The sequence below is a fragment of the Eurosta solidaginis genome, chromosome 1, assembly GCF_040869045.1.
Source record: "Eurosta solidaginis isolate ZX-2024a chromosome 1, ASM4086904v1, whole genome shotgun sequence".
NCBI classification, from domain to species: domain Eukaryota; kingdom Metazoa; phylum Arthropoda; class Insecta; order Diptera; family Tephritidae; genus Eurosta; species Eurosta solidaginis.
The window spans coordinates 366,452,697-366,467,886 of NC_090319.1; the positions used below are offsets into that span (position 1 = coordinate 366,452,697).

The window sequence follows — 15,190 nt, forward strand, 5'->3', positions numbered from 1 at the left end:
ATATGAAACTTCTCGCTCTCTGAGAGCGCGTGAAAATGTGCATTTTTTATAACATTGACCATAGATGGCATCATCCTCAAAATCAAATTTGGGCATTTCGGAATAACTTTGGGGTATTTTACATGGTAAAGGTTTAATTTATGATTTTCACCGAAAACTTACTCAAGATTGTCAAATGGGATATCAAAAAACTCGAATTTTTTCAGGATCACAAATACAAAAAAAGCTTATTTTACCCGTTAAAAATTTTTCCGTGACAAAACGTGAAATTTAATTTTTTGATAGCTAAGATAAAATGTACTTATCTCTTTTCGTGCGTTAATATAACAGCTCATTTAATTTTGTTATTTCTTGTACCTTTTTTACAAATTTTTGATCCGCTTATGTAGTTGAATACACTTGAAATGAAAAATAATGAAAACGCACCGATTTTCTTGGAATTTTTTTTGCGCTGTTTACGCAACTCTGATCTTCAAGACCCATTCTTGGAAACGAATGAAGTTTGTTTACAATCGAATGAACCAATGTTTACAATTGAATGAACTTTAAGACCCATTCCTGGAAACGAATTGAGAGAGAATGAATATTTCGTATCATGTCATCATTGATTTCTAATCTATGGTTTCATTCTCAATATTGTTTAACTGTGGTGATTTGCTCTCTTAAATTTTCTAAAGTATTTTATTAAATAAATTATGACAAAGAAATAATAATTAAGGGCTAAGCGTACTTTAAATTGAATTTTAAACCCGATAAGCATTGTACACATGAAGAAAACAATCTTATACTAACGCTACATTGACTATCGACCACATAGTATGTATGAACTAAAAGGTAATTCTATACGACAAAGAAATTGTGAACGTGTATTGCGCGGATATAGTTTTGGTCTCCAAACTGGTGTTGGACCCACCCAGGGTAATTTTTATAAGCGTGGCCAAAGGCCGCCAATACAGAAAGGGGTGTTCTGCGCAAAAATACTATGGATACCACCCCCGGTTTCGGAGGTACCCGCGGGTCATTTTTCGGTTTTTCGTTAATATCTTTTGAACGAGATAAAATTTTTATTTTCCGGTTTCCGATTATTAATACTGATGTCAAGACGCGTCGTTGTTGGACGCGTATTAGCAGTGTCATGCTGTCGTATAAAATTACCAACTAAAATGTTGAAATTACATATTTAGGCTAAGGAATTTTAATGAGACAATCTTTTATTTGTTTAGGGAAAAATAGGCATCGCAGTGGATGTAGGGAGTATCGCCTTCAACTTACTATGCCACCTGAAGAAACAGATGTAGGGAAAATCGAACTGATTGAACCAACAACTGGAAAACTATTTTTCGAACATAAAACTGAATTTATTTTCTGCAAGCCACATTTGATATCATTAAAATCGCAATCGTTGACGCGTCTGGAAGAAATGCAGCGACAATCAGCTCAGCAGTTGCAAATTAAACGAGTTAAAAGCACCATAGAATTAAAAGATTTACCAAAGGCAGTGTAAATAATTCTCCACTAATAACCAACATTTGTTCATCGTGCACAAAATCTTAGCTCCTTTTCAAAATGGTTCATTTACTTACATTTGCCATTCTGACTGCTTTACTACTAGCCGCAATTTCCCTTTTTCGAAATGGCAACATACTACGGCAACATGTTATCGTGACGTTGTCTGTGCTGACTGTATGGTGCTTTTCCTTTCTTATTGTCTTCACGATACCACTTGATGTCACAAACGTAAGCTTAAGAAAACGTTTATGTTTTTCTATTTTTAATTTCTAAAGACCTACATATGTATATAGTATACAATATTGATTATATCAGGCCTTAACAGCAATTTTAAAGGATATTGATGACAATTTGTGATAGAACGCACCTATTGGATGGGGGGGGATCACTGTTACAACAACAACAACAGCAATACGGAACGTGTCCGTAAGGCCACGGTTGCCCTCTACACATGTAAAGGGGCAATTGGACGGAAATGGGGTATGTCCCCTATGATAGTACATTGGATATACACGGTCATAGTTAGGCCAATATTGTTATACGGGGTGACGGTATGGTGGCCCGCCCTGAATAAATCCGCGACGGTTCTTGCTCTTCAAAAGGTGCAAAGATCTGCACTACTATGCATAAGCGGAGCCATCCGCACAACGCCAACGGAGGCTGTGAATGTAATACCGAACCTACTACCCATAGATATAGTAAGCATAAAATATGCAGCATGTGCAGCTGTTAGGCTGAGGAAACTGACCACATGGTCTCACTGCAACCTTACTGACAGATTCTGCATACCAGAATGGACACATTTCTGCAAACCACATACCAACTTTAACAGGGGATACGAGATATTAATCCCTGAGAGGGAACAGTGGGTGAATGACCCTGATTGGTCCACTAACAGCATTTAGATCTACACAGATGGATCTAAACTGGATAACAGGGTCGGAGGGGGTGTCTATTCGGAACGATTGGACATACACAGATTTTTTCGCCTTCGTGATCACTGTAGCGTATTTCAGGGGTGGCTTTCCGTAATTCGATATCGAACAAAAACGAGTATCAAATGATCGTTTTTGCGTTCCGTAACACAAAATCTCGTCGCGTTGTATCGAACGTTCGATACAATCTGTTCGATAGCACCTTAGGTGTCGAATTGCTTTTCGTAAGCTAGAGTTTTTAATGCTTTTGCGATTATTTGAGGAATAATTTTAAGCTAAGGAGTCAGCAAACAAACGTTTTTCCCTATTGAAATTATTTTGATGATTCCAATATACTTTCGGAACACTTTTTGATACACGAGAAAAATGTACTCAAATTGAAATACGTAAACCAAAGCTGTGTCATCGAGCGTTCGATATCGAATTAAAGTATCGAGCTGACGAGTGTCGACTATCGAATTATGGAAAGCCACCCCAGGCCGAGCTTGCGGTCATACAAGATGCTGTGGACTGCCTTAGGCAGAAGGCAGTATCTCAGAAGCACATTTATATTTTCTCAGACAGTCAAGCAGCACTGAAAGTCCTTGACTCTGTCACAACTAATTATGAAATTCTAGTAGGCTATCGCAGATCACTTAGCGTAATGGCTGAACAGTTTACTCTGCATCTGGTATGGGTTCCGGGACATAAGGGTATACCAGGTAATGAGATGGCGGATAAGCTTCCAAGAAAGGGTACCTCCCTTCCACTTTCGCCATCCTGGAAGAGGTTGGGCATGCCGCTCTCCACCTGCAAGCACAAGATAAAGGAAACTCCACTGATGGAAGCGGGAGCCAGATGAAAGCATAATGATAGATGCCATACGGCAAAACTCATATGGCCGGAATTGAATGAGAAGAGATCGCGAGAGTTTCTCACCCTCCATAAGAGGGATCTTTCCTTAGTTGTCGGTATTCTCGCTGGTCATGTTTGTATTGGACCGCATGCGGAAAGGATTGGTGCTCCACTTAATGATTATTGTAGAAGCTGCGGCAACGAAGATGAACCTGAAACTGTTAGGCATCTACTTTGTGAATGTCCAGCGCTCGGTAGAAGACGGCAACGTTTTATGGGCAAGATGTTTCTCGTAGATCTGACTGATATAGCTGAGGTCAATGCACGACGCTTAGTTAGCTTCATAAACTCAACGAAGTGGTTTGATTAGGATAGTAGGAACAAATCCGTGTGGTTTCACAATGGGCCTATAAAGGCCTAGGTGTGCCGCTCCGATGCGGACGGCAGCCACTTAAACCTAACTTAACCTAACCTATATGACTACATTGAACCTTCTTGGTCTCCCTACCCACCACCTAAGACAAGTTCCTTAGACACGATCCTGGTACCGTTGTTTTGTTGGCAGGATTTCGGTTAAATGTATAGATAATGTATAGATAATTCTCGGTGTAATAAGGCAATAACACCTTTTACCTTTCACTATAAATATCCTGTCAATTCACATCAGTTTGCTCTGTTAAATCTCGACGCAGTCGAGTTAGAATACATATGTCGTGGTGTTTTTGTTTTTAAATGCGGCTATAGGCTTAACGCTTCAAGTTGCACGCCGTGAGCTACTGAATGGATTGCCAGTTGAAAAAGCTGTCGCATCTTTTTAATTATCAACCTTGATTTATCCATGGGTGAATGATTTTATTTGAAAATAAACTGGCTGCTGAGTGAAAACTGCATATGGTCTGAGAATGTGTGGATAGGGATTCAGTAGTTGCCAATTATGATCTATACGAGTCTTATCAATCACTATTAGTGCAAGAATTCCAACCTACACTACCTTAAACATACTTGCGGCAAGAGCGTCTTTAGCATAAACTTTTTGTGCGAACATATTACCCACCTTAACTGGCGCCCGAGCAGGAACCCATTCAGTTGAGAGTGCGCCTAAAAAAGTTAGAAATTGGAATGCACAAAATTAGGTGTTTAATACGATTACAAATTAAAAACCGAGCTTTGTTAGATTGCAAAGCATCAGGACCTGTATAAATGAATCTAATGCATCAACTACTACATATATTCATAAAAGCATTATATAAATATACTATAAAGTAGTTTGAGGTCAAAACGAGCTATTTTTGCAAGACTTCTAGCCTGCATCCCGCGGCCATATAAAAAACTCAAACAAGGAAGGACGTGATTAACCACCCACTGGTACAAAAAATCTGCATAGCTGCCACTGGAAGCCAAAGTAAAACTCCCGAGGCTTAATAGGAGATCTTTTTTGTGTTAGAATTGTTTTGTCCCATTTAAAAGCTATAATTTATCCCCTTCCCAAGGCAGTCGGTTCTATATACCGGAGCGACTCGGGATTTTTATCGACCAAGGGCTGTCATTTCAGTGTAACCCCATTTAATTCACTGCTACAACAACAACTTATGCTATCCCTCTTATTTCTCTATCTCTCTTCACAGTATGCTACCCAACGAAGGCTCCATATTTTTCAATAGCAGCGATGTACCGCTATTACCGAAAGTGTACCTACAAATTTTGGATATATCGCATCAACACGAGACAAATGATGTACTAATTGGTCAAAATCTAGAATTACAAATCATAGCCGAGTACTCACCACATCAGCAACAATTGATTAATTATGCGTTACCGCCATTGCCTGATTTTCGTGCTACTTCGCTGATAGCTAAAACGCAAGATAATCAAAATTTTGTACAGCTTATTGATGAACGCGGATGCCCCATTGATGCAACGGTATTTCCTGCTTTGGAACGTTTCCGTTCCAGTTCAAAAAATATGCTTCGCGCACGTTTTCATGCCTTCAAATTTGCAGGTTCATCATTAGTTAATTTTGATGTTAAAATACGTTTTTGTATGCAACGGTGTCCGGACGATAACTGCTACCCCTATGGAAGTGGGAATAATGGCAGTAGTGGTGGTTTTAGTAATGATGCTGATAGCGTTAATCCGGCTAATAATGTAAATAAAACTAACACTGCACGCCAACGTCGTCAAATTCAAACGCGCCCAGTAAGCAATTCAGACTCAGTAGTGCCACTTTCAAATCGCTTCAAAGTGCAAAATCCAGTCTACATATCTACTGTCATGGATGTAGCTAAGGAGGAGCCACTTGAGCAAATGAATTTAACACATGATTCAAAAACGGAAGAAAATATGACGAAACAAGACTTCGGCCTACTGCCTTTAAATTATAATTTACATGTACGTGGTCCAGATCAGATGAGCAGCAATAATTTTATTTATGGAGAACGTGGTGTCTTATTGATTGCGGGTATAGGTAGGTATTTAATCAGCAGCAATTTGCGGCAAATTGTGTTATTTTTTCTTTTCTTTTTATATCATTTTATTTTTTAGATCACATGCAGCTGGATAATTTTTGTTTGAACCAAAGTCTACTTATTGCACTTCTGATTTTTTGGTTAATCTTTCAAGTAGCTCTGATGTTCGGTTGTTGCTATGCTGTACAAAAATACAAACGCGTAGCCCTGATCGATGAAGAACGTCGCAAGATTCAAGAGAGCTTAGATTATTTGGAAAGCCGTAGAGTACATTGGGCGGATCAAGGAGGCTATACGCTTTGACGTTAATTCAATTTAATTGATTTGATATGTTTTTTATTGAATTGTAAATATATGTATGTATTTCGATGGTAGCGTAAGTTCAAAGCTTAACTAATATTTTATTTGATTGACGAAGTCAACTCAAACTAAAATGAAATAAAAAATTAAGTATCGTTTTAATAAAAATCGTTTGTTGATTTACCTTTATAATTTTATATAGCATCAACAAAAAACCATGTCCATTGGGCTTTTCATTTTTTTTTACCATTTTTCGACTTTGATTTTTAAGGTGTTTTTCATGACCTACTAAAAAAATTTTCATATGTATATGTATGAAAATTTTACAATCAAACGAAAATTATCTAATTCTATGTTCAAGCAGAAAAATAAATTGAGGCAATTTCGATTTAAATTCAGTGGTGTTCATACAACTCAATTCAATAAAATACAAATACAAATACAATTTAGCTTACACAATAGTAATTTGATAGCTGGTTGGCTTATCTCTACAGCAACAACATACCTTTGTTCAGACTGTCAAAATGTGCGTGTTGATATTAGGCGAATGGAATGGAATAAAAACATAAAACTTTGAAAAAACTTTGTTTTTTTGCTTTAAAACCAACCAAACATAAAACTTTGAAATTTTTGTGTGTTGTAAAAAAATGTGTTCAATGTTTTGGTTTCATTTTGAGTTTGCCATCTTCTTTTGACAATCCGTACTCTAGTGAAATGAAAAAAATATAATCAGCTGATGAGATGAGCCAACCATATAGTTGATCCATTCGTAACTGACGCTTAAATCTACTCAATAAACACACTTTACAAGGTTGCATTTGCAGTTTGAAACAATTTATTACACAATTTTTGTTAAATTGACAATTTATTATATGATAAATTGCGTAATAAATTGCCCAAATGGTATAAATTGCCAATTTGGTGTGTGTTTGTATATAGTATTAGTAGGTCATGAAAAAACCCTTAAAAATCAAAGTCGAAAAAAGTCAAAAAATGAAATTTCGCAGGCTCGAAAATTATTGTTTTGGGTATGCGTAGTGGGACTTTTTTCCTGAGCCCAAATCCTATCGAAAAATTGATGGCGCGATATCGGTTAATAAATCGACCCAGCCTAATGTCCATGTAACTACTTAAGAAAATATAAACTTCTTACATTAGTGCAGGATTTTCTGAAACACTATTTTCAGACTTAGCAACCGTTCAACACCTGATAACTACAACTTATTCTATATTTTAAAACTGTATTTATAAATCCACGTTACATGTAGCCACAAAAAAGATTCTACATCAGCGAAATCATAAGTTTTTGTCCCTTAAGACAGTGGCGCTTCGGTATCCAAGTGATAGCTACGCACCGGTGAAAACCATAAAGGCGGATACTTTGATGGCGTAAGATCAAATTGTGATGAAGTCTCCACTTTATTACGTCTCTGTACAACTGTATAATTTATCCATAACAAACGTGCATACTTTCGTTTTGTCGTATTTGTTATACGAAATTCAATGCAATATTTTGTACAATTCGGTTCATCCATACCCGGTGCAATGCTGCCACGTCTATGGCGCGCATAATGTTGTGAATGTTGTTGTTGTTGCTTCTTTAGTATAATTGTGATTGTATCACCATAGAGACAATAATGGCCACACAGAACTTCTGGACGTAATTGATGTATATTCTTTAACTTATTCACTCCTTGCGCTGGTTCATCAGCACTTGTCATCATAAGTACACGCCCATCACCCAAAAAGCGTACATATCGATAATATTCAACTAATTGTACTGGACGATAAAATTGATCTTGAAAGCTATTCTCGCCCATCCGCAAGTAAGTTGTCTTGCTTATATAACAACCGCTATATAGGACACGTTCACGTAAGATGAACATTTGACGCCAGGATGTGTAGACAATTGGTCTGGTGTTTCGCTCTGATTCGTTTATATTGTCCAATAGTTGGCTAGCGGGATCACCCACATTACCCAAATTGGCGCCCCAAACTCTGAAATATTATAAAAAAGATAAGATTGAAGTAATAAATAGATGAATTTATGATCGAGTGGCACCTCTAAAGCTCGTCATGGTTTATTACATTTATATATATGGCTAGCCTATATCGGCGCCTCCGTTCACACCTAGAGATTAAAATATAAAATTGAGTTGATAGAGAGTGTAATCACAAAATAGTCTTTACATTAAACACTTACGAACTGGTCGTAAAAACAATACCGGAATAGTAGTGGAAATATCCAAAATAAGGATGCATATAGTCCCTAACTGTTACGTCCGGAGATAGTCCATAAATGATGAAGTAGGCCTGAAATAGTTCCGAATTTATTTGGAAAAAATGTCCCAAAGAGTTCCTACTTGATTCCGAGGTCATCTTAAAATCGTTCCGAAACGATTTAGAAAACACACAGTTCTAATCCCTTTCATAAGGGATCCGAAAATTATTATAATTAAATAATAAATAAATTAAAAAATTAGATAAAAATATTTTCGAAATGGTAACAAAATAAGATTAGGATAGTCCGAAATGATCTGAACATAGTCCTGAGTTGATGCGGAAAAAATCCCGAAATGAGCTAGAAAGCAATTCCAAAATATACTCGAAATGGTGCCTTTTGATCCCGAAATTACCCTGAAACGTTGAAATGTTCCAGAAAACAGCCGAAAATGTATCTCAAAACGCAAAATGGTTCAGTTGATGCGAAAACACTCCAAAATTGATAACAAAAACAGTTCCTAATTATTCCATAGCGTCCGGAAACGATATGGAAATAGTTCCATGATTCGGATATAGTACCGAATTGGTTCGGAAAAATATCTGCAACAGTTCAGAAATGACCTCGAAGACAATTACAATGGGAACTATCTTCGAAATAAAATTATCCCGATTGTTCCCAAAGTTATTCGAAATAGTCCCGAAAACAATACCAAGTTGGTCCAGATACAGTCTTCAAATAATCCGGAATAGTTCGAAGATCATCGAATGGCTACAATCAAATGGTACTTAAATAGTTTCGAAAGGATCCGGAGATAGTTCCATAAGTCGGCCCTAACTATGTAGTTGTTGAGAAGAGTAGTAAAATAATCCCAAAGTTATCCAAAAATAGTTCCGTAGCAGTCAGGAAGTTATACATTTTCCTGAAATGGTCCCAAAAACTATGCGATCCGTACCCGCAAAAAAATCTTACTGCGCCTAAGTGGCTCACTTCTCCAAAATCGCTTACGATTCAGAAACGGTGTGTGGGGAAGGATGGTTGACTCCGCTCACATCTCTAAATTTGCTAAGATTTCAAGGGAATAAATCATATAGATGCTTAAAAATTAACTTTTCCCAGGGTTGATTTATCATAAAAATATTGCCACTAGGTTCAGACCTTGATTGAGTTCAAAAAACAGACATGAACATTTCTTATAATTAGTAACAAACTTACCTAGCACATGCCAAACGCCAAAGCTCTTCATCTCGCGCGCACAAATATAGTCCTTTGCAAACAGTTGCGCATTGCTCTAGGGAATACATATCCAATTGTGATGATACTACCCAGCGCAAAATGTACAACAAAATTTCAGGTGGCAATTCGGATATGTGTGTTTCTGCAGTAATAACACTTGCATCACGACTGCTATATAACAAACGTCCACCATTACGCGCTAAATCCAGCTGAAATTTTTCATATAAATCTTCAATTAACTCGTCTGTATCAACCCTTTCATTGGACTTTTCTAACGTTTCTAGTTTAATATTTTCTTGGGTTTGATTGCCGTAAGTGGCTCCTCCTTTTAGCTTCTGTTGCTCATAATATTTAAATTCAATATCTGGCACAATTTGCACAGCTTTACGATATAGTGGCAATGCATCATAAACCTTGCCTCGCTGTTCCAGCTCAACGGCACTACGGAATAGATTCTCTGCCAATTTATGTTGTTCAATATCTTTAACAATTTGCATTGCATTACAATCGACATCGGATACCAAAGCTTCTACTAACGCTCCTGGCTCATGCTCTTCACTTCTGATGGGCGCAGTTGTTCCGGTATCATTTTGATTTTTTAATTCACGTTGCCAATTATCACGAAATTTATCCAACTCTGTACGTATGTCGGTTGCGAAAGTGTTTAAGGGAGTATCTACTTTATTTACGTCTCTAGCTGAATGCGATACAGACGGTTCATGTTGGACATCTTGGTTTACAGCTTCTTCTCCTATTTGTAAGGGTGGTGGCTTCGACATTTTCTTATCTAATGAAAGTTATATATTAGATGTTATATACAAAAACAAAAGCATATGCTTTACGAACCCAATTGAAAATATGCCGTAAGGAAATAGGAAGCATACAGCGCACGCTGAGTTTTGCTAAATTTCACCTTTGAATATGAGCGTGGCGAACAAAGCGAGTACCTCAAATTCTCTTATCAGTATTTTTTCGTCTTCTATTTTAATATTTATCACAACGGTTACTGCTCTATACGACAGCTTCTATTGTGCCGCTTAAAATTTAGACTTTTTCAGCTAGTTCACGGTCACTGTATCGTATAATAAAAGGACGTGAATATTGTTGGCACACCTCGGACACCAAAATGCGACGGCACCTGAAATGGACGATATCGCTGGCGACAGCTGCAAAGGTGGCTGATACGTTGGAGTAGAACTTGGCAAAGGAAATATAATGAACCGGCGTCAAATTATGAGTAATCACAAAGCAATTGGCCATTATAGGCAGCAAGCAAACACAAAGTTCAAGGTTAAAATATACACAGCACTTTTCTTTCAAATATGGGACTTGTTTTTTTTTTTCGTTGTCTATCGGCGTTATGTGCAAATTTATTACTTTGGTGCAGTTATGCATATGTTTTCTACACTTTTGGTAAAACCACTTTTTTTAAATTATATTTGCACAGAAATTGGCTAAGAAAAATTCGTCCAAGAAAATTTGCCCGTTTCTTTTACCTGCGCTTACCAAATGCGCATTTGCAATTTTTTCACTTTGCATTTATTCTCGAGTGCTTCGTCCTTTCAAATGTGTTGCACTCGTTTGTACTTCGTGTGAATCTTTCACTTGTCCCACACTTTACAATTGTTGCATTAGTTTTTGGTAGGCGGCAAATTCTTGTTCGGCTTTTCCTGAATCCATTTTTTAATATCTATCTTGTTATTCCTTGCAATTACGTCAGTCAGCTTGTCTATTCGTCGGTCAAAACAAAACAACAATAACTTTTGCCACCAGCTGATTGCTGAATCATAGTTGGGCACATGGTACTGCGCAAGGCTGGATTAAAGGTGTAGTTAATGGTGACTTATAACCATAAAACCATAACCAGATAAAACAGCTGATCGAACCTACCTTATGGAAATCAATGTAATCGAATAATGGTGCCATACCATAACGTTAATGCCATAACCATACCATAGCCAACCAAAATGGTATTTGGTTTCTCGCCATATCCATAACCTAAAAATATTTTAGTTGGTGAATTTAATAACTTTTTGTAGATTTTATTCATTGTTTTGGATACGTTATGACTAAGAGACTTATTTTTTGTGGAATATGTTTGAAACTTTTTGCGTTTTCTTTATTTTTATGAAATTTTCACATTTTTAAGTTAAGGCACCATTAATCGATCACATTGGAGATGGTTGTGGATATGGGTATGGTTACGACTATGGCGTTAGGGGGAAGGAAGTTTAATTGACCCTTAATGGTTCCACACTTCATCAGCTGGTTTTATCATATATGTAATACTCCTATATTGCTACAAAAGGCTAGGTACATTCCCGAACATCAGAGTGCCGATATATTGCTGTTTAAAGATTTTTGTTTTGTATTCAATAACCGAATGGGGTCGGCTATACATTAAGGGACCAATTGGTTTTATTCGTAAACCAAAGGGGTTTGACCTTTGAAATTTTGCACATAGGTTCTCAGGGAGTTCCCCAACGAGAATCAGTGAGTAATTTATAGTTGTTATTAACAATTTACTAGTAATTAGTTGTTAAAATTACCATAGTATAACTATCACTTTTTATCTACATACGAACGCTTTCACAAGAATTTTATACATAAGTACACTCTATAATGTTTATAAAATCACAAACAACTATTTTCTTTTGTTTAAATTTACGTATTCTTGTAAAGTTTAATATTTTTTTTTGAATAATTTAAGTATATTTTATAAAAAATTGAAAATTTGGAATAAAAAATTGCGCAATTTTTTATTCCAAATTTTCCCCTGCGGCTTTTTATTTTATTTTTTTTTTTTAATAAAAATAAAAATTTTCTATTTGTGATTAAAATCGCGATTTTTTAAAATAAATTACGGTTACTTCATAAAAAAATAGAAAATATGGAATAAAAAATGGCGCGATTAAAATAGATTGAGTCGTTTTTTATTTATACATAATTTGAAGTCTGGTAGCACCATATTTGCTCAATTCACTGTGTTTTCTTGCATTTTTTTGGTAACTTTAATATTACATTGTTACATTGTGATCAAACTATAAGCTTCCTGTGGGTGGAGGTGGTGTTTTTAGAAAGGGGGATTCACCCCACCCCTTCCACTACTCCCAACTCCCTCCCCCTGGTCCCTTATTGTATAACCTACCCATCGAATGTACCTAAATTTTAATTTTTTGTTGTCACACTTATGCTGCTACAATCACAAAAATTTTATAGGCTGTCTTGAATTCGAAATCAAAACACATTGCGAGCATTTCCTATTAGCAATATAGGAGTATTACATATATGGCTTTTATTTTATTTTTATTGCGCTAGCGTAGGGATTGTGAAAAGAAGACAGAATGCACACCGTAACCAACAACCAATACGGAGATTTCAACAATCTGAACACGGGCATGTTGTTGCTGTAGCTATAAGCCAGCCATTGGTGGGGGGAGGGGGGGGGGGGGGGGGGGTTTGTCGAATCCGCAGTAGTTTTACGCCAAACACAGTACTACATTGGCTGACCTCGGTAGCGCTTATAAAAATTACCCTGGCTCGTCCACCAATGACGTGGGATCAAAATTTTATCCGTCCAAATCTCTTTGTACACAATATTTTTTTTGTGTACAACAACATCACAACAACCACATGAATATTGCCAGCTTCAGCCGCAAATACCATAAAAAATTTTCTCTTCCATCTTCCATCTTGTTGTAGCGATAAGGTTACCCCCGAAGGCTTTGGGGAGTGTTATCGATGTGATGGTCCTTTGCCGGATACAGATCCGGTACGCTCCGGTAACACAGCACCATTAAGGTGCTGGGCAGACCATCTCGGGAACGATTTATATGGCCACATTAAACCTTCAGGCCATCCCTCCCTCCCCACCCCCAAGTTCCATGAGGAGCTTGGGGTCGCCAGAGCCTCGTCTGTTAGTGAAACGTGATTCGCCGATCGAAGGTGAGGTTGACAATTGGGTTGGGTAAGCTATATATTGCGCTACACAACCCCTTGAACCCACGTGAAAGCGTTCTTACAAGGTAATTCAAAGAATGTGCTCTTGTATTTACATAGGCAATAATGTTATTTTAACAGAGCTCTTGTACTTACATAGGCAATAATGTTATTTTAACAGAGCTCTTAACGCAAATTTTGTATCGATATGGCAGTACTGAATGATGTTTTTGTTTTTTTCTCGTATTTCAGATTTGTCAGATTTGTTTTTCTACCCCCCCCCCCGGCGGATCAAATTGCACTCTGCAATGGCAACTGAACAAGAAGCATCTACTACTCAAGCTATAAGTGAAATAAAACAGGCTTCCATTATAGTTAAATGGAGTGGAAAAGAATATCCCATAACAGATTTGACCGATCAGGACACTGTAGCTGTGCTTCGTCATGAGATCTTCAAACTCACACAGGTGCGACCGGAACGACAAAAACTAATAAATCTCAAATATAAAGGTAAAAAAATAACAATTTTATTACCGCTATGCGCAACAAAAATGTACAACATTTTTTTTACTATATCAACAGGTAAAGTTGCACCGGATGAACTCAAAATATGTACACTAGAATTGAAACCCAACTTCAAGCTAATGATGGTAGGTTCAACCGAAGCGGATATAGAAACTGCATGCCAGCTACCTGATGATATGACAGAAGTAATTGATGATTTTGATGTTGCTGAAGAGGAAGATTTGGTGGAAAAATCACCTGTGTATCTAGCAAAAGTGCAGAGACGTGTAAGAGAATATAAAATAAAGGAATTAGCTCCACCACGAGAAGGCAAACATTTGCTTGTACTCGATATTGATTACACGCTTTTCGATCATCGTTCACCTGCAGAAACAGCTTCAGAGTTAATGCGTCCATATTTACATGAATTCCTAGAAACGGCTTATGAGCATTATGATATTGCAATTTGGTCTGCGACGGGTATGCGTTGGATTGAGGAGAAAATGAAAATGTTGGGAGTAAGCAGTAATCCTAATTATAAGATAATGTTCTATTTGGATTCGACTGCCATGATATCGGTGTACACGATTGAGCGTGGTGTAGTCGATGTGAAACCGCTCGGTCTGATATGGGGTATATATCCACAATATAGTTCCAAGAATACCATAATGTTTGATGATATACAACGTAACTTTTTGATGAATCCACGTTCGGGCTTACGTGTGCGTCCCTTTCGTCAGGCACATTTAAGTCGACAAACTGATCGCGAATTATTGAAATTATCAAGATACCTTAAAGATATAGCACAATATTGTGACGATTTTAATAAGCTTAATCATCGCAAATGGCAACAGTATGATCCACGTAAAACGCGTTAAAATTTTTGTATAAGCAGAGAGATTTGTATGTTTCCTTTTTTTTTTCTTTAGTCTTATAAATTTTAAAATCATACGGAATCGCTAAGGTCATGTGCCTAGGAATAGGATTGAACATTAACATAAAAAAAAATATATATATAGTAAAAAGCTTTGCTTTAGTTATACTTAAATTTACTTGGCATATTTGCAATTATTTGTTTTTTCAATTAATCAGTTTAATATTTATTAATGTTTAACTGATCTATTGCATTTGAGTGAACTTTTGTAACTACGCTTCTAATGCGCGCAATAACAATTATTAGTTATTAATTAAACGAATCGACTTAAAAGAGGGGACATAAACACCTCAATTTTTTTAGTTAAAAAATG

General features: G+C 36.8%; 3 protein-coding genes across 15 annotated transcripts in view; 2 read left to right on the forward strand and 1 right to left on the reverse strand.

The window, feature by feature from the left end:
* Positions 1–6,211, forward strand: part of LOC137238187 (uncharacterized) — a 61,173-nt gene extending 54,962 nt beyond the window's left edge. For all 13 annotated transcript variants that reach the window (XM_067762884.1, XM_067762888.1, XM_067762885.1 and 10 more), the window contains 2 exons: positions 4,904–5,742; positions 5,820–6,211. In XM_067762884.1, the coding sequence (XP_067618985.1) occupies positions 4,904–5,742; positions 5,820–6,046 (1,066 nt within the window). In that variant the 3' untranslated portion in view covers positions 6,047–6,211. The remainder of the gene's footprint in view (positions 1–4,903; positions 5,743–5,819) is intronic.
* A 947-nt stretch (positions 6,212–7,158) lies between these two features.
* Positions 7,159–11,233, reverse strand: LOC137238191 (F-box only protein 9). Its single transcript, XM_067762898.1, has 3 exons — positions 10,347–11,233; positions 9,480–10,287; positions 7,159–8,041 (listed from the first exon to the last, which is right to left on the reverse strand). The coding sequence occupies exons 2-3, from the start codon at positions 10,277–10,279 to the stop codon at positions 7,357–7,359; spliced, it is 1,485 nt and encodes a 494-aa protein (XP_067618999.1). The 5' UTR covers positions 10,280–10,287; positions 10,347–11,233; the 3' UTR covers positions 7,159–7,356.
* A 2,491-nt stretch (positions 11,234–13,724) lies between these two features.
* Ublcp1 (Ubiquitin-like domain-containing C-terminal domain phosphatase 1) lies at positions 13,725–15,153 on the forward strand. The gene is made up of 2 exons (XM_067762899.1): positions 13,725–13,949; positions 14,022–15,153. The coding sequence occupies exons 1-2, from the start codon at positions 13,748–13,750 to the stop codon at positions 14,819–14,821; spliced, it is 1,002 nt and encodes a 333-aa protein (XP_067619000.1). The 5' UTR covers positions 13,725–13,747; the 3' UTR covers positions 14,822–15,153.
* The last annotated feature ends 37 nt before the right edge of the window (positions 15,154–15,190 follow it).

Coding starts and splice junctions, on each gene's coding strand:
- LOC137238191 (XM_067762898.1), bottom strand. CDS start 10,279: ATGTCGAAGCCACCACCCTTACAAATAGGAGAAGAAGCTGTAAACCAA. Junction 8,042..9,479: donor TGGCGTTTGGCATGTGCTAG/GTAAGTTTGTTA, acceptor ATAATATTTCAG/AGTTTGGGGCGCCAATTTGG.
- Ublcp1 (XM_067762899.1), top strand. CDS start 13,748: ATGGCAACTGAACAAGAAGCATCTACTACTCAAGCTATAAGTGAAATA. Junction 13,950..14,021: donor AATAAATCTCAAATATAAAG/GTAAAAAAATAA, acceptor CTATATCAACAG/GTAAAGTTGCACCGGATGAA.